Source organism: Haliotis asinina, chromosome 3, assembly GCF_037392515.1.
Source record: "Haliotis asinina isolate JCU_RB_2024 chromosome 3, JCU_Hal_asi_v2, whole genome shotgun sequence".
Classification (NCBI taxonomy): Eukaryota; Metazoa; Mollusca; class Gastropoda; order Lepetellida; family Haliotidae; genus Haliotis; species Haliotis asinina.
Window position 1 is genome coordinate 39,294,884 of NC_090282.1, and position 24,402 is coordinate 39,319,285.

General features: G+C 39.4%; 2 protein-coding genes across 2 annotated transcripts; both read left to right on the plus strand.

The window, feature by feature from the left end:
* The first annotated feature begins 3,512 nt into the window (after nt 1-3,512).
* LOC137276838 (WSCD family member AGAP003962-like) lies at nt 3,513-8,383 on the plus strand. Its single transcript, XM_067808486.1, has 3 exons — nt 3,513-3,792; nt 6,726-6,959; nt 8,031-8,383. The coding sequence occupies exons 1-3, from the start codon at nt 3,513-3,515 to the stop codon at nt 8,381-8,383; spliced, it is 867 nt and encodes a 288-aa protein (XP_067664587.1).
* Nucleotides 8,384-17,633: 9,250 nt separating this feature from the next.
* On the plus strand, nt 17,634-23,974 carry LOC137277980 (WSCD family member AGAP003962-like). Its single transcript, XM_067810001.1, has 3 exons — nt 17,634-18,098; nt 20,365-20,598; nt 23,482-23,974. The coding sequence occupies exons 1-3, from the start codon at nt 17,828-17,830 to the stop codon at nt 23,832-23,834; spliced, it is 858 nt and encodes a 285-aa protein (XP_067666102.1). The 5' UTR covers nt 17,634-17,827; the 3' UTR covers nt 23,835-23,974.
* Nucleotides 23,975-24,402: the final 428 nt, after the last annotated feature.

Below are 24,402 nucleotides of genomic sequence, written 5' to 3' on the forward strand. Positions count from 1 at the left end.
AACCAAAGTATTAACTATTTGACCTTTAGAATAAAGGACCGCGAACTTTAAAACACGTCATAATACGCGTTTACATAATTGTAGGTGATTAGGGTTAGGGTTAGGGTTAGGGTTAGGGTTAGCTTAACCTAACCCTAACGTCCTCACGAAAAGCTGTGGTGTTGTAATCTAAAGGTGCTCCAATTATCTTAATGGGGCATGATCTGTAATATATTTTAAATCTCTCTATTCCTATTATGCCTACCGATGCGGATTATTTTGTAATTAAGTATATAACTAGAATAATATTGCATATGGCATGGAGGAAAGATTTTATCTTGTTTCTTTCTTGTTAAAAAAACTTAGTTTGTAAATGTCTTATCCATCAACACACTACCAATGAAATAATCAATAATGACGCCTTATATAAACATCTGGCGTACAGAGAGTGAGATACAACTGCCGATGAAGTCCGTTAAACAATAGATGAATTGTGAATGACAAGAACGGGACCAAAAATATGTGAAGCTTAACTCAGTCTGTCACAAACAAATTTTCACCCTCCATGAAGTAAGTACGTCAGATCGACGACAGATCAACGACCGCAAAAATCCGATTGCCCTCGAACAGCTATTCAAAACAGCCAGGCCCAAAAGTAAAAACAAATTGCCACAAACTACGAGTAGCAAGTACTAAACAAAGTATCCATTTTGGGTGTTTTATACCTGCATTAATTTGACCACAAATGTCTTTAACAGTATGTTCTGAAGTTAATATTTTGAATTTGTTGTTTGTTTGTTTGTTCGTTCGTTCGTTCGTTCTTTCGTTCGAGTAAGGTAAACAATATTTCCGATTTCATTAGCTTCTGGTTACATGTAACACGGAAGTAGTTTTCATAAGCCGCATGCGGAGATGTTTAAACAAAAGTGTTTATTGGGCACCAGATGCTACAGTCATATTCTTGAGACAGAATGTGTTGTTGTTGTTGTTTGTTTGTTGTTGTTCTTGTTTTTTTTTTGCGACCGCGCGTATGTAACATCATTATTCACGCCTTTAATGGCAAAATCGATAGCAACCATTTCAGGTCTGTCAGTAGCTCACATTCAAACGACCAATCAATGATTGGCGTTACACATAATGATGCCTTATTTGAACAGTAAACATCTGCTGTGTATGAATATGTTGAAGGAAAACAAAGTTCTATGGATAGTCAACTTCTTTATGGCAATGCGTGTGACGTTTCAGTGCACCTGTATCCATCAAGTGATACACAGGGTTGTAACATGGAGAATATATACATAGCTGCAAGTGTGTATATACAATTATCAAGGTTGAAGTGCATTGGATCGTTGGTGAGTGATTTGAGCAAAGTAGGTAGATGTACACAGTTATAGCGATTGAAACAATATGTTGAATGAGTTTATACAATAGATAAGTTTATGTTTACTGCCATGTTTGAAGAGAGTAGGTTGATGTACATATTGATTGGTTGTGATTACAAAATCCACAAAAGGGAGCACAGAAGCCAGTGGGCGGTGTATGAGTGGATTAGTGGTGATCTTTTATTAGGTAGCTGATGAGATAAAATATCCTTGACCCTGTTCATGGTAGGGGTTGAAGCACTGGATGTTTATGGCTTTTAGAAGTTTCCTAATCTCGTAGTCTGAGCGATTGGTTTCCAGGATTCTGACGTTGTCCCATAGGATGACATGGTCAGGGTTGACTTGGGTGTGGTCGGCTATAGCGCATTTGGAATATCTTTTTTCTTGACTGAAGTCTTGTGTTCTTTAATTCATAGTGTGAGAGGTCGGGACGTTTCACCTATGTAAGACTCTCCTCATTCGCAGTTGATCTGATAGACTACTCCTGTGGGGTCTTCTTTAGTTGTTGATGGGGGTTTGCCTGTAACTTGGAGGAGGTTTTGGATGGACTTGCCTTTCTGGAACAGAACATCTATACCTGCTTGCTGCTGAAGGAGTCGTCTTATCTGGTGGCTGACTGCTGGTGCATATGGGATACCTGTTATGGAGGGAGCTGATTGCCGACGGGGTGATTTAACTCTAGAGTTAAGGGTGGATCTGATGACATTAACTAACTCCTGGGATACTGGTTATAATGAGTGAAGACATGACGGAGGTGGATTAGTTCGATTTCTAGGGCTTCTGTTGTCGAACAGAGGTTGTTGACTCTTCGGGTGAGGGTGGAAGTTATGCCTTTCTTAACCTGTAGTGGATGAGTGGAGTTGAAGCGGAGGTATTGGTCGGTATTGAGGGTGGCTTTCCTGTAAACAGTGGTGGAGAGCTTGTTTTCTTGTTTCTGAACCAGGACATCGAGGAAAGGGAGTTTGTTGTCCGATTCTTCTTCCTTTGTGAATATGCATACTGGGATGTGAATGACCCCTGTGAAATGAATATGTTGTTGAGACCGTTGAGTGAGTGAATAGGCCTTTGGATTTACGCCGCCTTTGGCAATATTCCAGCAACATGATGGCGAGGGACACCAGAAATGGGTTCCATGCATTATACCCATGTAAAGAATCGAATCCGGGTCTTCGGCGTGATGAGCGAACGCTTTAACCACCAGACCATCCCACCGCTCCTTTGGGACTGATGAGTGATTACGCTACATTCCTTATGTGGACATAATATTCACCTTGAAATAATGACTATCTGAAAATACTATCATTTTCGAAATTCTGCTGTTGTGGGGTATTTCTTAAAGCAACAGTTGTCTCAAAATTTTCATACGAACGTACTTAACCCCCCGAAAAGAGTGCCTTTAAGCTAATGTGTCGATACCTAATTAGAGCAGCATGAGGGTGATAGTGGATATGAACATAGGTCCTGGCAGTTTGTGCTTTTCGTAAGAAGGAGTCAGTTGGCGTTACAGTCTCATTTACAGTACTTCAACCATCTGGAGACAAGGTAAGTCAAAGATACTGGAATCTATCAGAAAGGCACCCGGGATCAAACATTTCATATCCCGGTGAAATGAAGAAAATAAATTGTTTGTAGTGACAATGAAATTGTCAATCAAGATTGAAGCGCAAGAAAAACAAAAAAACAGCCATTCGTTGTTTATTGGCACCATAAATATGATGTACTTCTGGACCGATGTTAAGTAGGGAACCGTTCATAATTTATGGCTAAGGGGGTGGTTGGGAAGTTGTGATGATAATTTTTATGGAGGTGCATGTACAATGTGAATCACACACACACACACACACACACACACACACACACACACACACTAAAATTAATGTACAAAGTAACGGCGCCAAAACGCAACAAATATCCGATCATGAAGTGTTGCCCATGCATGTATGAATACCTTACATCTGCATTGTTAAAAAGACACGACCAGTCAATGTATAGTGTTTTATTGTACGTGTAATACATCATCTGAGGTCTAACAAATCTACTAAACGCCTATCGGTACACGTTTGCAGCCAATTTGTACTGTTCATACAGTGACATGAGTCGATCATAACACACTTACAGACACCTTTGAATCTTTTCAGACTCGTCCCAGTCATGTATATGAGGCATCTACACATTAACCCACGAACCACTGTGCCCGTCATCTTTGGTGTTCTGTTGACCGTGATGGCAATGGGACAAATATTTACCGTGAAGGTGTTTCACAGAAACTCAAGGCCATTTTCAACGTATTTCCTTACCTCAAATCAGAATGGTTCAGAGAAACGGTGTCCAGGAGTCAGACTGTCTCCCCGCATTCTGCCTCACATAGCATTGGCTAGTTACCCCGGTTCCGGCAACACGTGGACGAGGCACCTCCTGCAGCAGCTGACAGGTAATTGAACAGTGAGGTGATGTAACAGGTAAATTTGGGATGTAACAGGTAAATTAAATGTATCCTTTAGGGAATCCGATGCTACGGGTGATGTGAGTGTAGGGGATGGTGCATGTGACCTAACTGTGAGGGATGTGACAGGTTATGTAACTGTGAGGGATGTGACAGGTTATGTAACTGTGAGGGATGTGACAGGTTTTGTAACTGTGAGGGATGTGACAGGTTATGTAACTGTGAGGGATGTAACTAGCAATGTAGCTGTGAAAGTAACCGCTAGAGATGTAACAGGTAACTGTAGAAGGTAGGAAGCATTGTAAGATTAAGACAGGTAATGTAAGACTAAGGCATGCAGCAGGTAACGTACCAGTTAAAGATGGTAAACTGATAATGTAACTGCGCCGGATGTTACTGGTAATGTAATTGTAACATGTAAGAAGCAAGTGAGCGAGTGAGTTTAGTTTTATGCAGCTCTTAGCAACACTCTAGCAATATCTGGGAACACCAAAAATGTAAGAAGCAAGAGTAATAATGCAATATGTCATGAAAGAGAAAGACACGTAACTTGTATTGTAACATTTAAAGATGTATTAGGTAATGTTACTGTAAAATGTAACAATTGTTGTGAGAATGTAAATGCAATGTACGAGGGGATGTCAATAAGTTTTGAGCCTTGAGCACTTTTCATACCCAGGTGTCACAGCCTATGGTACGACATTGAACCTTGGGGTGTAGCTGATGTGATATATACGTTTTGGTATCCTACTCTCAGAAGTTATTGAACAGCTCACATTGACAGAAAGAGACCCCCCTCACGACAGTGAAAATGAATAAAATTGAGTATAGAGCAGTAATTAAGTTTTTAGTTCTTGAAGGAAACTCGGCGAAGAACATTGAAGAAAGGCTTTCAGCAGTTTATGGGAAGTCTTCCCCTTCATTTGCTACCATCAAACGATGGGTCAATGAATTTAAGCATGGTAGAGAGAGTCTTGAAGATGGTCGCCCAACAACAAGCACTAGTCAGGAAAACATTGACAGAGTGCATAGACTTGTGCTGGAAAATCGTCGAATCACACTCCATGAGTTAGAGGAGACCACAGGCATTTCACACGGATCCATCGAGACAATTCTTCATGAACATCTCGTCATGTCTAAGGTGTGAGCAAGATGGGTGCCAAGAATGCTTACAGATCAAATGAAGTAAACAAGGGTCTCCACAAGCAACTCCATTCTAACCAGATACAACTAGAATCCAGAAGATTTTCACTTTAGGCTAGTAACCTGTGATGAAACCTGGATCCACCACTATGATCCTGAGAGCAAACAAGAATCCATGGAATGGAAACATGTCACTTCTCCCAGGACCAAAAAGTTAAAAGCCTCCAGGTCAGTGCAGAAGGAATTGCAAAGGCGTCATCCACATAGATTACTTACCAAAAGGAAGAACATGACTGGGGAATATTACGCTAACTTGTTGAGGCAAGTGCGACAGTCAATCAAGGAGAAGCACCGGGGCAAGATCAGACGTGGTATTCTTCCACATCAACAGTACACACCTCTGGCGTTGCAGCCGCTGCTGTCCAGGAATGCGTGTACGAAATCTTGCCGCATCCCCTCCTACTCTCCAGGCCTGGCAACAAGTGATTACCATCTGTTCCCAAATCTCAAGCAACACTTGCGTGGTCGTAGATTTCAGGATGATAATGAGCTTATTGCTGCTACTGAGGCTTGGTTTGAGGGCCAAAATGGCGCCTTCTACAGAGATGGCATCAGCGCCTGGCACGAAAGATGGAACAAGTGTCTTGACTCATAAGGGGACTATGTTGAAAAATAAATGTGGTTCATACCAATATTTTGTGTTTTTCTATGCAAGGCTCAAAACGTATTGACATCCCCTCGTAACAGAAGGACATGTAACTGGTTCTTAGTAGTTCAAGGAGTATGGTTCACAGCAGTACAATCGATCCAATCTGTCTTGGATGTGATTGTGTTGAAGGTTTGTTTCGATGTCGCCTAACAAGAATAATGTTAAAACAAAGCACCAGTTTCCTCGTAGTGTACACACTGATGCCTACAGCATGGCGATTTGTAAGCAGCTACACAATGCCTGACCATCGAACATTGGAGTGTTCTGATGGACTCTGTTTCTTATAGAAGCCTACATTGGATGGATGACCGTGTTTGGCTGCTTGACTCCTGGGAGTTTCTCGGACTTCAGTCCTGTCCCATAATGAAACACGTGTGGTACATGTGGTCTTACCTTAGGCAAGTGATTTCGTTCAAAATCTCATCTGTTCACCAAGCAAAATGGGTACCCGGAAGGATAAGTCACACGACTAAAACCTTCTAGCGTATAAGAGGCATCTTGGGTTACCTGGGGTAATGATGTTGTGCTGTTTGTGCTCGCTTTGGGCATGGCCCTTTGTGTTGTGGAGTATTCCGCTGTACAAATACCCTCGTGAACGTTTCCGACGATGCGATCCACCCTTTCAACTCGGTTTCGTGAAGTCTGATTTCGGATCGGTTTCCCTGGGATGCCCAGAACGAGACTCTCTGTAGTTCTGGTACCTCTGCCATTGTCAGCACGTCATGAAACGTATTGGGCACTGCACGATGGCGTCCGTCAGTTTCCAGAAGGAGCTCAACGATTTGCAAACGCTGTGTTTCAAATCGCATATACACAAAATCAAGTGAAACATCACCATCGTTTGATAATTACAAATATTGGTCCATGGAGTTTCCGACGTTCTGAAAACATTCAGAAACCAGGAATTATGTCCCCCGCAATTGGGTGAGGATTACTCCGTACTATTTGTTGCAAGTGCAAAATGCGATATAAACTTGCATGGGATCATGCCTTGAAGAGTTAACGTTATTGTAGTACTTGGTATTAAGAACCTCACGATCCTGTACTTGTTTTGAAAACTATCTTTCAGGAATTGCAACTGGGTCGGTCTATACAGACGAGGATCTGAGGCTCAACGGCTTTCCTGGGGAAAGTCTGTCCAACGGTTTTGTGGTAGCCGTGAAGACCCACGAGTTATATGACGAGACGTTATATGATAGAGCAATTCTGCTGATAAGAAATCCGTATGAAACTTTCCTGTCCCTGTTCAAATTCGTTCACACAAACCACACAGGAGCGCCAAGCATCGAAAAATATGTCACAGGTAAGTCCATACATGTTCGATGAGTGAGTGAGGTAATATTTAACGTCACGTCGGCAATATCTCAGCAATATCGTGACGAGAACAACTTATTTTATATCAATATTAAAAGCAATAAATTGGGAACATAAATAAGCTGTCATCGAAGGATAGTAATACTACTAGAGTATCACATGTACAGCTCTTAATATTAAACAAGTACGCTATCATAAAATATATCACTATTGTCAACAATGCAGTATGAAAACGGGCTATAGATCAGCAGCGACGGAAGGTTGAGCACCATGCTAGGAACCATGAGACAGTGCTTGCAGTACTCATTTTGACGATTTGGGTCAAGATTTGATTTAGAAGAAGACTTCACCAGATAGTATCAGTTACAATCCCACCCCTTTGGATGTAGTTCCGATCCCCAAAGCGTCCGTAGCGATGAGACATTCGAAAGCCTTTGATAAGATATAGAGTTAGGACACGTCGTAAAGTTACGAACACGTTGTGGGTCTGGATCCTGTTTCGTCATGCATGCAAACTGGAGTTAACAAAATCTGGATATAAAACCACGAGGCTTAACATTAGTTTCAGGTATACCCACGATGGATGCAGTTCAATACCGGCTAAATAAACAATTCCTTCCGCTGATTTACCCATCTCAAACGTGAATAAGATAGAATTTAATGAAACCGATCCATTTGCATCAAGATTCAGACTCACAAACTACTCTCCACAAGACTGTATGCCTTCAACGTGAATTCATGAATGCTCTCTTTTTAGCTAGTTTTATTCCAACTGTTTCAAAAATTCTAAAATGTTACTTGATAAAGGCTATTACGTACGGTGTCAGTAAGCTATGTATAGTTTTGTACCACATGTATAGTATTGTACCATATCTATAGTTTTGTACCACATGTATAATGTTGTACAACATGTATAGTTTTGTACCACATGTATAGTACTGTACCAGCAAATGGTCTCACGATACTGCTGTTTAGGCACTACGTATCACGATCAAGTTTTGGTTAATTGTTACAGCCATGCTAGAAAACATAACATCATAAATATGTAACTTTATTTCAGGATGGACCATGTTTGTTGCCAAAGGGATTGATAAGTATATTCAGTTCTATACTTCCTGGATGAAGCATGTCGATGTACTGCCTATCTTCTACGACATGATGAAACAGAACCTCACACATGAGCTACACAGGATTAAGGACTTCCTGGCAAAGTCTGGAATTAAAGGGGACATTCGCTGCGCCTTGGCAGAACCTAGTGGGAGCCACAAGAGAAAAAAATCTTTGATTCCTTTTGATTTTTTCTATTCATCCGGAAAACGAACTACGATGAATTTAATGATCAAGCAAATCCGGAATGCATTCAAAAAACGGTTTCGGAATGTAACAGAAAAGATGGAGACCTGGTTGTTATGATGGAAATGTACTGAACATATACATACACTTTTACGAGATTTCATTTTTTCGAAAATTGCGTTTCATTTGCTGCCCAGTCACTGATTATATGTGGAGAAACTGTCGTACACCGTTTTGAAGTGTCCACCATGTTAGAGCATTATGTGTAAACCCTCAAACCCTGCTGGATTTCTTTTTAACACGCAGACTTTGTCAGATGTAAATGAATTGTATGTTCGACACATGTTATTCATCTAACGTGGATATTATCATAAGCCAAATGTCTTAAAATTTTACACGAGTCAATAATTACAGTTTTAACTTAATGTTAATGGCTCTGTCGCTAGAAAAGTTTGACGGTCTTGGACGGAATTAATATTATATCAGTCTCATTGTGCGTACTCTGAATAAGAGCAAAAAACACATAACAGGTTTAACCAGTGAACCAGATGCATTTCACGACCACATTGAACGTGGACAGTCTGTGATTTCATAGTTAAGGTATGCTGACTAAATCTCGACATACAATATAGAAATACGGTGTTGTTTAAGTTTAAAATTAAAATTCATTGGTAAATACTATTTTCTTACGAAACAATGAATCGGAATTCAGTATAACCTGAGTAGTTTGTGTTCTCTATTTTCACTTTCACACGAGAAAATCCGGATAGGCTGAAAAGTATGTCATTATTTGAAAAGGTTAAGGAGACTCATGCTTCGGTAAGTCTAATACCAAAACCAACATGTTTTTATTCATAATTCTAGTTTGCTTTTGGCGGAGACGTGAAAATATTTCTTCGGCTTCTTTGCTAACCCTGTTTTCCTACTGGCGTATCCCTACGTTTTATATCCGTTTGTAGACATAAACCATTCTCATTGTCGGCGAATACATTGAGCACATACAAAACCAAAATATAGCTACGAACAGCAATATAGGGCTCCATGTTCTTTGTGCAGATTAGTCCTTAGGACCAGGTTACCTATTGAGAACTTCCTCGGAGGATCTTAAAGACAATATGAGATGCAACAGGAAGAAAGTGTTGGGATTTATAAACAGCAGTTACCTCATCTGACTTGGATTCAATTTATTTCAAAGCTCATATGCATGGATCTTAGAATGTCGGCCACCGGAAAATACTCTTAAAGGACAAGGCCTCGTTGTTCAAAGTGTCAGGAACACGTAAACCGAGTTTGTACAGGTGTTTGTACAGGTGATTAGTGATATAGTAAGCAGTACGACACCTTGGCTTCCAGGAATACTGTGTTCCTTGTCTCTCGTTAATATTACGATCCATGTAGTTGGATGTTTTTCAATCGACAATCATAGTCTACGTAAACACACAACATTTTGACGAAATGTACCTGATGCCTGAAGTACAAGTGTTTAAAGTCTATTTGTGGGCTAGAAATCGTAAACAGGTGTAAGGAACACAGATAAGAAGATTGTTTGTGACACGAGAACGGATTTCTGGAAATGACACAAGTGGCGGGGGCATTGACAATATAATATAATAATTGCAATACTTTATTATTATATTATATTGTATTTCATCTTCAGTCCAATCAAATTAAGATTAATATGTTATCATAAGGGGCAAAATCTTAAATCATAAGGGACATCTACCAGTATCTGAACTACCAGTATCACATGTAAAGTCTACACCAATATTTGTTCAATGAATTTACAATGTGTGCTACCCCAAATTTCTGAACAGTAAGAAAGGTTAGGTTTAACTTTAACATTTAATATCTTTAAAAGATCCACACATGACAAATAGCCTATTCTTTTTTATCTACAGATAGCCATATGGGATTTATTGGCTTAAGAAGCAAGAGTAGTGTCAGCTTTAGTCCGTGCTTGCCGAGGAGTGAACACAATACCCCAAAACCGGTAGCATGAAAACCTTCCAACCTTTGACCATTAAGATACCACTCTTCATACTGTCTAAGGGACCCACTATTCCTGCAAACAGTCACTTTGTCACTTTGGTCTCATCAACATTGACCTTGACACTAGTAATTTCACAAAAATCTCAAGACCATGGATCTTCTTTTGAAGCCGGAAAGCAGTAACCGTGACTGATGAAACATCATCTGCAAACATCAGCCCATATAAAGTATTTCGTTGTCATCAAGTGATATATATATATATATATATAAACATAACTGGCCATAAGCTTATTGACAGAGATAATAAACAACTGAGGATGCAGTTGCCTTCCACCTATATCACATTCACAATAACTTAAAAGACCATTCCTGAGATGTTCTGAAGCCGACGACCTACCATACATTGATAAAAGAATGTTAATATAGAATTTATCACTAGCCCCAACATTTTTTAGACAGAAAAGAATTATATCATTAACTGTATCAAACGCCTTTGAAAATTTTATGAATAGTGTTACGGTTACAAATTGCCGTGACAAAACCAACCCTTATATATATGTAATTAGTCATCGATTCCTGAAAGTTCTAGCACTTACAACAATCGCCATCAACGTGGAATCATCTAGCAGTCTCCTGAAAGTACGTACAAATAATCAAAACATAAACTCAAGAGGAGGTAACACTAAAACACTTCCGGAAAGCCTGCTGCCAAAATACTAAAAATGCTTAACATTTATGATACGAAATGTGATCCATAATAATTATCATTCAAAACACGAAACGTTGTGACCCAATAATAAATTATTACTTAATTAATGATACAATTCACAGAAAATACACTCTTGTAACAATAGAAAATAAAACCTTCTTTTCTTCTTACATGAATAATTCTGATAGAAAGTATTATGAGTAGTAGAGTAACCAATCATTAACCTTGCCTCAGTTTCATGACTGGTATACTTGTCCATTTATCGCCCCACAAACACCGTTCATCATCACTATTTGATCGTAATTTACACTCGCGTGCTGATGCTATAACCGGAATCATATAATGAACGATGCTTAAATCATGTATTATGTGGATTATTTAATATATAAAAGAATTTCATCGCATTTGTACTCATGTATGAATCACTGGTTCTGCTGTCGGTATGCTGAAATAGATCATAACACGTGAGTGAGTATAGTTTTACGCCGCTTTTAGCAACATCACAGACACCCGACACACAGACACATTGCACCCATGTGGGGAATCGGACCCGGGACTTCGGATTGAAGAGGGAACTCTTTAACCTCTAGGCTATACCACCGCCCCATACATAACATGTAATCATGAGATATGATATATTTGTTGGTTGTGTAGGAACGCTGACAAATACACCCAGACACAAGTTTTCAAGCACCTCGCGCAGATTAGGCACCCATGACTGCATGATTTCGTCCGTTCATTATATAAGTCCTTTCGCCGTTTCCCAACCATTCTGTACAGGAATATTTCGGAATGTATTTGTATAAAGAAGTTTTGATATCATCCAAACCTGGTATAATTGCCTCCTGGCTGTAATAACGCACGCTAGAATGCCTCTCAACATGTGGCAAAGCCAGTAGAAAACGTCAATATAAACCAACCCAATAAATTACAGTATGGATGTCCCAGTATGTTGTCATAACTATTTGCCCACACATGAGGGCAGAACGAGGATTTCTGCATGAATGTCTAGCTGAATTATATATATCTATTTCAGCCATCTCTACAAGGATTGTATTTTCCCAGAAATAGTGTTCCACTGCAGCACTGACAAGTAGATTCTTTTCATTAACATCACTTTGTATTATTTAATTCAGAAAAACATGTATCATTTCATTCTGAAATATCACCGAGCAGTCATTTCGTACTTACATATTTACATTTGTGTTAAACATTACACTTAATGGTAAATCGATCCATTTAGCAGTAAAAGATAATCTTACTGACTGACAGATGAAGGAATGGTAAATATAGATTGCCGGCACATTATTTCATACACTTCATGCGTAGATATATATTGAAAGTTATGACAGGATAGCTAGAAATCATTCACGTATCAGCGGATCACGCTATGGATTCCAGAATGCACAGATGTTGTGGGCTTTGCTTCACATTGAAATTAAGTACATAATAGCATGCAACCATTCACGCCACAACAGATTGGTCTAGATGGTGCTCAATCCATTTGTTGTCCATCGAGCCATTTGGCAGGTTTTAAGTAGTTGTTCTAGTGTTGAAGGCTTTGAGAATAAAATGCTGATTCAAACTTGAACGAAACGGAAGGACGCTTGCAAGAACTCATTTACAAAGTGGTGGTATGTTGCACGATATGTTTTGTATCAGTTGGCCCACGTAATTAATTTTCATCAATCCCACAACAACTTGTCTTGGGTTTGAAGCTTATCTACAAGTTCATCCTCAGTCACCCGGTGGCACTGCATGATACCACCTTAGACCACACATTTCTTACGGATCCGCCGACTGTATTTTTTGCTAAAGTGGGGGAAAAATAAACTTTTTGCCATTTTTGAAATACCGCTGATAAATAATATCCGAATAAACAATTTTAAAATCTTATTGAACTCGACTTTCTGCATCTATACATGCAGTGTGTGAAACAGAATAGCAATTGTGAAACTGTGGTCTTCCTCTTTGCTGGAACAAGACCAGTCACTACCCATTCAGAAACGCCAAATGTTTGGTACCCCCTAATCTCTTGGCGCTGATCAGACGGGTGCCCGGCTTCTCCACCGTGAGCTCAGATCTACTGACAGTTCCTGGGGGGTTTCCTGGGAGAAGTCCTATTTGCTCTCTTGGCTGCGCGTAGATGGGGACGAATCTTAATGTGGTTCTTGTTTCACTCAAAGAAAAGGTAAAATCGTACCATGATTAACGTGAACCATGAAGTCTGAACGAGCTACTGGTATTACCATACATGATAATTACAGAGTACATACAAGTCTTCTTTGTGAAATGTGAAAGTAAATCAATGAGGTTTTACACTTACCAATATCAATGTCAAAATTGGCAATATTGTTGGCTTATACATTGCAAGTGACCTACACTGTGAAATTAATATGTTTTAAGAATCTCATAATTGTCTTTCTGGTCAAATTTGCAAAATAATAACTACATGTCAGTACGAGTAGAATTCACTGAAAAATTATGTTTGATGTGAATGGTTTCTGTTAATTTCCGTTTGGTGAAGTCAGGTTAGTTGGTTGTCAGTATTGTGTACTCTGTTCAGTTGAGTTAGTGATTGGAGTTGGTCTAAATGTGTTGTGATATAGCTGATTTGTTGTCGGATTTGTTTGTTGACGCATGGTGCGCTTTCACTCTGGTGTTGATTGGCCTGGATGTTTCTCCAACATATGACTATCCACAGTCGCAGTCAATTTTGTAAACCGCACCCTTGGTATTGGATTTTCTGTTTTTGGAGTGGGTTCGCCCGTTGGCCCGTAGAAGGCCATTTACATTTCTTGAAGTGACGAACGTGGTATCTATTCTATATCTATATCTTGTTGCTTCAGGAGTCTGCATATATGGTGTGAAGTCTTGCCAATGTAGGGGATGGAGACTTTTATCGGTGTTTATCTTTTCTTGCTCTTAGTAGCCTAGTTGATGGTGGCAGGATGGAAGCAATGGTCCCTGTTGACTAATTGGGGTGGATAATCATTGAGGACAATGAACGCTTCTTTGAAATTGTTTATTTCCTCTTGGAGATTAGTGGAGCAGATGTTCTTGGCTCTCCAGAGCGAATGAGTGAGTGAGTTTTGATTTATCGTCACGTCGGCAATATTTCATCCATATCGCGACGAGAACATTTAATACTGAAATGAAATATATGTCTATTATAAAAACCTGTCCACGAAGGACAGTAAACATCTCGAAAATCACAATTATCAGTAAACCTAGCGAGGAAAGTTAAAACTAATATCACTATGTGGACAATACACTATAAAAAGAGGCTATAGATTGACTCTCCAGATGAATGAGGATATTATGCTGGAAACAAGCTGTCAGCGAGTCTGACCACCTGGGTCTGTTACTTACGCCTCATGACAAATAAATTCTTCTCTTATAAAAACCTGAAACCTGGTTGCTGAAGAACAAGTGTAACCCATGTCTTTACGATACGATAATCAGAAGATCTGGAACCTAACCCCTCACAAAGAAATGAATGTCTTGATCCTTATCCTTCACAGTCATTATCATATTCTTAGGAATCTGACCGAATCTCTCTAGAACCACTCGAGATGCCGGATGACAAGCCTTACTGAAGCATTACCCGTTGGAATACACATGACATAAAGTTGGAGAATTGATCTCTCTGAATTGATCACACCAAACACAGTAAACCATTACAAAAAAGATAAAAAAGATTTTTAAAAATAAATAAAAATAAATAATAATAATAAATAATAAAAAGAAAAAAAGATAAAAAGATACCAAAGCCTTGATAATGACCTGTGCTCAGTTGTTCAGAACAACTTTATCTCTAAAATTACAACCTTAGACCTTTACTAAGGTTATCCTCCCGTTGGACGAAACAACCTTAACTAAGGTTAACCTTAAGTTAAGGTTGAGAATTAAGGTTGGTCCAACTCAACCTTACCGTCTTTATGGTTGGGAAGGGAATATGGCGGCTGCTTATATTTTCTACAACGAGACACAGAGACAGAGTACAGAGACAGAACGAGTCAACTATGGACGCTTCCATTACTCCAGAACCTTAGTCATGTTGAGGCTAAGGTTGGAGTCCGAGTTAAGGTTACCCTGACGTTGTTTTGTGCAACGGGCGTATCTTTTTCTTAAGGTGATCGTAACTCTAACCTTAGTGTTTAAGGATGATCTTAGCTAAGATTGTTGTGAACAACGGAACACTGAGTCGCAATTTACCGCTCAGGAGTGTCCTCCGGAAACTTTGTTGAAAAGATGAGTTTAAAAGCAAAGGACAAACGGGGGGGGGCGGATAGCAATAAAAATGATGAATAGGTCACTGAAAATAAACGTCAGGCAACACTCCTTTCAAATACATCATTTGGCCTTCCTCCCTTCCTGTTACCATGACTGCGTCGGGTACAGACTCAATACATTGACTTTGTCAGTCTACTCTATCTGCCACAGACAGCAGATGCACCATCGGCTGTAAACACAATATTAATAATTGTCAATATTAACACTATGCAAAAAACTCAAAGGCAATTTCAGTCTGTCCTTCACGACCATCACATTTTAAAAGGTTTGCTTGTGTTTTCTGTAGTCAATTGATAAAACACTATTCCACACAATGCTGGCATTCCAATGTTTATGTAAACAAACAGTAAATGTTACATTGTCCACGACTGTGTTAGAATAATATACTCAACAAAATAGAAACTAGACACTGGTGAAACTGGACGCTCACAAACGCGCCTTTTTAAAAATAAATGACTTCAGTCTAAATTGCTCTTAAGACAGCATTTACTCATAAACAGACACACACAACGTGGGAGGCTCCTGCATGTACATGTGGTGTCATTATGAATCTTGACGTTTTTCATGCAGGTCCATAAATCACTGTAGACCATTTTTGCCGATAATTTTCTTGCATCTGTGCATGGCCAGGGTTTTCAGGGTCAAATCACCCACTACTGACTGAAAATTGTAAACCTGAAATTTTCATCTCATCCTCCAGTCACCTAACAAGGGGGGATAAGTGAACGAACAGCTTTGCTTTGAATGAAATCCACGTGGTCATGCATTCTCAAAACATTCAGTAATACTGCATAACACTGATTCATAACCATATATATTCCATTGTCGACAATCGTACATTGAAAGTACAGTTCCCCTACGTTTCTGAAGAGTATAGGCCCAGTGTATGGTCTCCGAGCTCTAATGCCTGCACGTCGTAAACAATTGAGTATTGTCTGTGGTATCACTCTACCAATGAACAATTCTTTCTAGCTGTCACAAATCGATCACGCAGATGACGCAGTCGTATTGCAACGTCATCGCGTCCAGCTAGGTCCTGATTGGACAGTTCTGTCATTTCAACAATTTTCAAGTTATTAAGATTTTAAAGTGTTTTCCTGTACGAAACACTCACTTCAGCCGAATTTTATGTCTTTCAATGTTTTCAATCCACATTTGCAATAAAGGCATTTGGTAAACGGCCTGGCTGTGTTGCAGCAAATATTTATAAACAAAGTTCACTGACTGCACAATACAGTAAAGTTCACTTATAACGTACACGCTTACAACGAATTGCCGGTTACAACGAACAAATTCAGAAGTCCCGACTGCTTTCCTATATGTTGTTATGAACATGATCTTGTCTGAAACCAGTGGCGTGGTGACGATTCTCGGTAATTTCCGAATATTCACGAACATTCCCGAATCGCTTAGAACGAACTTCGCTTACAACGAACTGAAAACAACAGTCCCTTTGAGTTCGTTATAAACGAATATTACTGTATTTCGAAATTTTCATTAGATTTTCCCACCTCAGAAAATACATGTGCCAAGTCTCTGTCTTTGTACAGTATACCAATATTACATCGTTGATCATATCTTGTCTCTCCATAGTAGGTATATATTTGTGCCCTACAGATACATCCCAAAATAAAGAAACACATTAGACCAAATGTTTTTACATATTTGTCAAAATAAAAACCTGAGGTATGTAAGTACAATAGATAATGCTGAGCCATGCTTGGCGTAAAAAGCGACTAACAGAATCGCGTAGCCAGGCTCGCTGACTTGGTTGGCATATGTCATCGTATCCCAATTGCGTAGGTCGATGCTCATGCTGTTGATTACTGGATTGTCCATATTCGATTATTCACAGAGGACCGACATATACAACGGAGCTGGAATATTGCTGAGAGCCACAACAACCAACCAACTAATGCTGAGCCTCAATACTGGCTACACGTGTTCTAACTGCATTGTTATGTCGACGAAACATCAAGAGTAATTGTCAATAATCATTACATTATAGTTCTACACGCGTATTAAAAAATCAAAACAAATTCAACAGTTACAACAGGTGGAAACAGATTTGTAGAATTTAGCATCACTGTTCTATTGCTTTATCAGCAGACCTCCACAATAGTTGGCTCACGACTGCTTTGTATTTCATCAGTATAAATGTATTTGAGAGTGATACAACACACACAATAAGGACTTGTTCAGCCAAACGAGCGTCGTTGTGAAAAATGATTGTTGCATGATTTTAGATAAGTTTTTCATTTTTACCTTTGTATTCCTGGACTGCCCTCTGGGTTGGTTCAGCATAGCTGACAAAGAGTCCATGGATCGATTTACATTGCTAGACTGGATATGGGAAACAGCTTGCATTGGCCAGGTACATTATCAAGTCTAAAGCACTGATGAGCGGCATACAGAGGGACGGAACAGAGTCTGACGGTTGTCAGTGTTCGTTTGGCTAATACTTTCATGAAAGACTCTTCTCGGTGAACTTTTCAAACATCATTCTTTCTACCGGAGGATTACGAGTTTTTGGATATTATCTTTTCAGGACTATCCCAATCAATGGCAATATGGCCAGGGTGACTTCTTTGAAAAGGAATTTCAAGTTTGTATTGGCTGCATTATCGGCAATATTTGCTGTGGACTTTTTGTTGACTGTAACAGAAGGTCAAACAAAAACTATTCCATCTTCTGTCCGATTTCTTGCCCACAATTCGAACGGTTCAGTGCCACACTGTCCAAGTGTAAGACTATCTTCCAGAGTCCTACCTAACATAGCACTTGTTAGTTACCCTGGCTCGGGCAATACGTGGACGAGGCACCTCATCCAACAAATGACAGGTAACACTATGAGTATGCAAAGAAGTTAGATTTAACCACCTGACCCAATGGTCACTGTCTGCTCTTTTCCAGCAAAATGTAAACCGTCAAGGGATGCAAATAACTTTGAAAGTGTCACAGCTCATGGCGGTCTTTTCATAGTCACGTGTGACATATTTCTAATGATAATTTTAATTAAGAGTAGTGTTGATCGGAGTCATTACATTACCCCCCTTCGCGTTACGTCTGTTGTGAATGTACATGTCATGCCCAATTCCTAGATTTACTCATTCCGGGGTTTGGGCAACCGCTCAGTCCCATTCCCGGAATTCATGCTTCTGTTTGCACTACCACAAAGACTGGTCAGGGATTAGAAGATGATCCAAATGAGAGACATCATGACTAATGTTTAGTCTGACAAAACAGTATCTTGACAAAATTTGTCACATCCAAATATTTAGTGAGTTAAACGTTCAAACATATATTATTTTAAAGCTATATTAATAGTTATTCCAACAAAACAGTATTGGTACATTGTGACATATCAAAATATTTAGGTAATTAAAAGATCAAAAATTAAAATTGAATTTATAACAACTACTTCTTTTTACACTTGATATTTCTAAGATGGCAATGACTACAGCATTATCTATATATTTGTGGCACATGTGACGTAGCTGTAGCAGATCCAGGTAGCATGGCTTTAGGTTTGCATATAACCAAGTATAAGCTTCTAAGAGGCAAGGAGCCATGTTTTAAATAGCTTTGATATATAAGTGGGAATTTCGATATAAATACACAATCAGGATGGCAGATACTTACAGTTACTAGTAAATGAATTATTATTATCGCACAATTCATTTAAAATTTCAGTACCTTTGACAAGGCATGTAACGAGGGGTTTTTACATGTTTTGTTTTGTTTATTGAAAATAGCAGTCTTAGTTCAAACTTAGTTCAGACTGTAATATACATCATCTGCTGTTGGAAAAGAGCACATTTAAAAAGATAATGGAATTCTTCCCCAACAGACGGAGAATCGCAAAGTTTACGGCGACTGTTTTCTATAAGAATGTTATATCAGCGTCCTGTTTCTATCGGTAAATTGTGACTTGATAACTTAAATCCAAGAATTGGAACGTGTATAGGTTTGGGAAGGAAAGGGGAGTTTCCAAAGCATATATTCACATTTGTCCTCAGCGTCTTCTGTCTATACAAACGATTCGTCAAAGACAAAGAACGGTTTCTCAGAACTGCTGGGATTTCCCAGATGAATTGTGATGGTCAGTGCTTCTAACCAATGTAAATTGATCTGTGTTGTAAATGAAGTGTAATAGCCAGTGCCATAACAGTCTATCTTGCCCGAACAAATACGTTTTATCAGTATATACTCTGTATTCGCATTATAAATTTGGTCCCCCTATTTCAATAAAGGCTGCCACGGGTTTCATGGAGTCCCTGAGCCAGTATTTAGTAAGTTCATGAAATCCCTGAATAGTTTAGGGAACACATGAAATCCATGGGGTCACAGTGATTTCACGAAATATGGGACTCTTTTAGGAAATACATAAAATCCCGGCTTTCACTCACACCCATTACCTATATTGAACAAAATAAGTTAGGGATATTAGTATTTTTATGATTGATATTCTATCAGTGTGTCAACGAACAAATAGATCTTTATTCAATATTTCAATCAGTGTTCATTCTGACCTTAAGACTTATTTGGATGAACAAAAGGTTGATGACTTGCATATGCCAGCAATGTTGGCAGATGATTATTGTTTGACTCACAAGAGTTCTTTTAGGTCTCCGGGTAATAAAAAGTTTTCTGTCCAAAAGGGCATTTCCCCAGTTAAGACTTCAGGACATTCAGGTTACAGTGGGGTTAAAATAAGTTCAAAGTCTAGTGGCAAGCAGTCACATACTTTTCAGTCTAAGCCTAAGACTACCACCAGTGGTTCTGATCCTGTTTGTGCACATTGTAAGCAACCAGGTCATTCGATTTCTGCATGTTACAAACTCCAGTTTAGAAACCAGGCTACACGTTCCAAAGTGTCCATCGCACCTAAGTCTTTCTTTCCAATTGATTCTGAGGAGAGTTTTATTTGTGAAAGTAGGTGCCCGGATTCTGTAGTCCGGAGGGAGTTTTCGCCCTGCCTCGATTATTAACAGACCGACTCCATATAGCTGGAATACTGCTGACTGGCGTTGAATTACAAACCAATCATTCATGGCAAACTCTCTTAACAAAAGCGTCAGTACAAATACAGTTGTCAATATTTTAGGGATTGCCACAGGATCGGTGTACATTGACGAAGGGTTGCGACTCAACGGTTTCCCTGGTGAGAGTCTGTCCAATGGTTCTGTAGTTGCAGTGAAGACACACGAGCGTTATGAAGGCAAATTTTATTCCAGAGCTATTCTTCTCATACGAAACCCGTATGATACATTCCTGTCCCTCTTCAAATTTATCAAGTCAAATCACACAGGAGAACTCTCTCTCGACAAATATGGGCAAGGTGAGTACTTAAGCTTATTTGTCATTAATGACATGTTGATCCTTAAACATGGAGGTTTCTTGTTGGAGACCAGTTATCGTCCATGAATATGGTATTCCAGGCATATGGGCGTGCCTCGCTTAGAAACAACGTTAGAAATACATACAGAAGCATGGACCAAACTCTATTACTATATAATAGAAAAGGGATGCAATGACAAAACCATTCCTCCTCAATCAAGGCTGGGCGATTTCCCTACAAAATGAGCTATAAAAGGTCACAATCGGATACTTATTTCAAAAGTTATACGCCACGACTCGCCGAAAACAGCTACCTCCGCCATTCAACGGCCAAATCATAGCCAAGACAGTGGAAACTCATCTTCTAATTAGTTGATTAATTCACCAGCTATGTAGGGCTAGAGTCGATCGTCGGCGACATTCCACGGGTCTAAGAACTTATTGCAACATCCATATATCATTTACTCGACAATAAACAAGCATTTTCTCCAAAATCATAGGCATTAATACTCACTAGTCGGCCACAGATGACTTTGCCATTCAAGTGACCTGTGCAATAACATGGTAAGAATAAGTTTAGAGGTTAAATATTCATAATTATAATTTCCTAAAAAATAATCAATATCAAATGCGTTTTTAACCCTCTAAAACTATTCTAACCAATTTACTGTTCCGTACATCATCACAAATTATAAGGAATACTGAGGGTATGTTTTGTTTTCCACCAATCGGATGGCCCGAATCAGTTTGTCAGGATCTGTTCTGCTCTGTGCACCTATATGTCGTTCTAGTGCTATTTGTAAGCGAAGCACGCCCCTATGATTCCAGGTAATTCCAAAGCTCAAAAGAAGAGGTTTTATGTTGCATTGTCATCATTTGTGTGAGTGAGTTTATGTCGAACTCACCAGCTAAATGGAGGATCGTGTCCAGGCCATATTTCCTTATAGTGCAACTGTATAGTCATTAGATTATTTTGAAAATGGTCCCAGCTATAACCGCCATGGACATAAATGTATATAAATTTTGAATATCCCAAGGATATACCTGCGGTTTGTAGGTTTCCAAGATAAGGTTTCCATGATACAGATAGAGCGAATGTTGTTCTTACAAGGAGGGTAACGCATTTAAGAAACCTAATCATACTAAAATTCGTATTTCGCAAAATAAATATATAGATCTGGACAAGCAGAAGATGTTCTTCATTTAAAACACGCTCTGCTGAGCTGGTGGCTTCATAATGTCTGATGGAACAATGCAGCTGTGTACAGCCGACTGGGTTGTGTTGATCAAGGTGAGGTCTATCAACATTTGGAGCTGAAGTTGTACTGTACATCAGCTGACGAAGATAGTAATTCACGGGAGCCAATTCCATGATGCCAAAACGACTGTCCATTTATTTACTCTCTGCTTCAAGGACAACGTCCTCATGCGACATGCTGAAATCGGGAAAAAAGGACACATGCTCTTTTAGTAATTCATTTAGACGAGGTCTCCCCCTACTGTCAATATGTATAGACGATTTCAAGGTTTTTTTGCGCAAAATCTCATTCAAAAGTGTCTGTCTAAGTATATTCAAATTTGTTTTGAATAGCTGGTAGTAACTTGACAACTGGCTCACTGAGGTGCGAGTTATGGAGAGACCAGATGGATATTGGCGACATTCACTGCGTTGTCAGTATTATCATTTGCAATTATCTACAATCCATATCATGAGACTGTTTAAGCATTTATTCATTAACCCTTCTTACAGGTTCCCAAATATGTTGGGACAAAATTGATCTTCAGTAATCCCATGTTGTCGTCAGATGGAACTTCTGTGATAAAAATATTTTTGCAATGAGCATATATGTAATACTATTGTCCACAAGTTTAAATCATCATCTGAGCTTTCCAAAACTACTATCTATTTTAATAAAAATCGGTCTATCCAAAGTACCGTTATTAAATTAAACCTTCCACCTATCGGTTAAAATATTACCATAACTGACATGACATTTTGCACCTTAAAAGGGCCCCTGCACGGTTGCCACTCACGATAGCCGATGACAACCAGCTGAAAATCTAAGTTTAATCATTCCAAACTGTGAAAAATCACATCCCATGCGGTCGCAAGAACCTAACCACATTTTCACCATTTTGGAGGTCTGGCTTCTAAATCACAACACATACTGACAAGGACGGGCACTCGCCTGCTTTGCCGATCGCTACGCTACCACGGCGTGCAATCGAGTAAAACTTGATGTATACGTACTTGGATGGATGGCCAATCGATCACGAAGTATGACACCTACCAATTCTTTCTTGTGATTTCTGCAATTCAACTCAAAGCAGATTTTGATAATCAAATATACGATCTTGTCACAAATGGGTGACGATGGGTCCGAACAAAATGGGTGTGTGTACATGGTCGAAGAAAGCCTCGGATTGCTGGACGCTTGTGAAAGGGCCACTTACAGCTAATGCTTTCGTTTAAGAGGCCACTGCTGGAAATAAAATCTTAATTTCCACGTCAAACAGTCGATGAAAGTAAACATCCCTGCGAATTTATACAGAATGTGCAGAATTATAAGCCTTGGCCACAAAAACAATGTCATATTCGTCTTGTGGCATGTCTCAGAGTTCTAAAATCACGGTGTTGAAGGTCTTGTATCCGTGAAAATCTCCTGCCAGCAAATAGTTCTTTCAATACTGGCAAGAGCTAGAAGTCACACGGTGGTAGGTCGAGTTGTTGTCATTACTTGTTGAAGAGCCCTCATAATTACAACACTATTTAACATTAAGTGAAAAAAATTGAACACAGTCACATCGTAATAATGTGGATTCCATCGGAACGCAATAATCACTGTTTTGCTCCTACAAAATACATCATCTGTCCTTCTTTCAGATTGGGAAAGATTTCCAGTGGGGGAGATTGATCGTTACCAAAACTTTCTTGCCTCCTGGGTGAAACATCGGGATGTACTGCTCGTCTTCTACGACGGGTTGAAACAGAATCTCACACAGGAGTTAGTGAAGATTAAAGTGTTCCTGGGAAAGTCAGGTATTGCAGGAGATATTCGCTGTGCCATGGTAAACTCAGTTGGAACATTCCACAGAAAAAAGATCGGGCTCACTTTGGATTTCTTCTATTCTAAAAAACAAATTAAGTCTGTAAATCTGTTTATTGATCACATGCGGAAGATGTTGGAAGGCCGGTTTGGAAAGATCGCAGTAGATATGGACGCTTGGAAGTTGTAATCGTGTAGTTAGTGGTTAAAGCATTCGCTGGTAACGCCCATGACCTGGGTTCCATATGTGAAGCCTATATCTGGTGTCACCCACAGTGCTATTTCTGCAATATTGCTGAAAGCGGCGTAAAATTAAACGCATTGACTCACTTTTTTGTGACAATCTTGCTTTGGGTTCGTCGTCTAATAATACGTCATTTGTAATGCGCTAGACAACGCTTGGGCATGCTCTGAACACAAACATTTGGGAACCGACTCATACGACAAGCATGAGTTGCTTATTTCTAACCCGGAGCGAAGTATGAGGAATGTCCCTAGATGAGGTCTAAAACTTGAGAGAGTTTTACCAGGCTTAATGTATGGAGAGAGTGAGTTCCACAGGAAATCAGCTGTACGTTTGAAGGAGCTATGAGCGAACGTTTTGAATTTATATGAGGGCACATTAAGAAGTGATTGATAGGCAGATCTGAGATTCCGATGTAGAACGCTGGGTGAGAAAATGGCTGCAAGACAGAGTGGAACTGTTTCAGTTCATATACAACTGTCTATTCGTTCTTAATTTTGCTGCATAAATAATC

What these genes read in the sequence shown, in the direction of transcription:
- LOC137276838 (XM_067808486.1), top strand. Translation starts at nt 3,513, where the DNA reads ATGTATATGAGGCATCTACACATTAACCCACGAACCACTGTGCCCGTC. An exon ending in CCTCCTGCAGCAGCTGACAG is followed by an intron (nt 3,793 to 6,725) that starts GTAATTGAACAG and finishes ACTATCTTTCAG; the next exon opens with GAATTGCAACTGGGTCGGTC. An exon ending in CATCGAAAAATATGTCACAG is followed by an intron (nt 6,960 to 8,030) that starts GTAAGTCCATAC and finishes ACTTTATTTCAG; the next exon opens with GATGGACCATGTTTGTTGCC.
- LOC137277980 (XM_067810001.1), top strand. Translation starts at nt 17,828, where the DNA reads ATGGCCAGGGTGACTTCTTTGAAAAGGAATTTCAAGTTTGTATTGGCT. An exon ending in CCTCATCCAACAAATGACAG is followed by an intron (nt 18,099 to 20,364) that starts GTAACACTATGA and finishes TCAATATTTTAG; the next exon opens with GGATTGCCACAGGATCGGTG. An exon ending in TCTCGACAAATATGGGCAAG is followed by an intron (nt 20,599 to 23,481) that starts GTGAGTACTTAA and finishes TCCTTCTTTCAG; the next exon opens with ATTGGGAAAGATTTCCAGTG.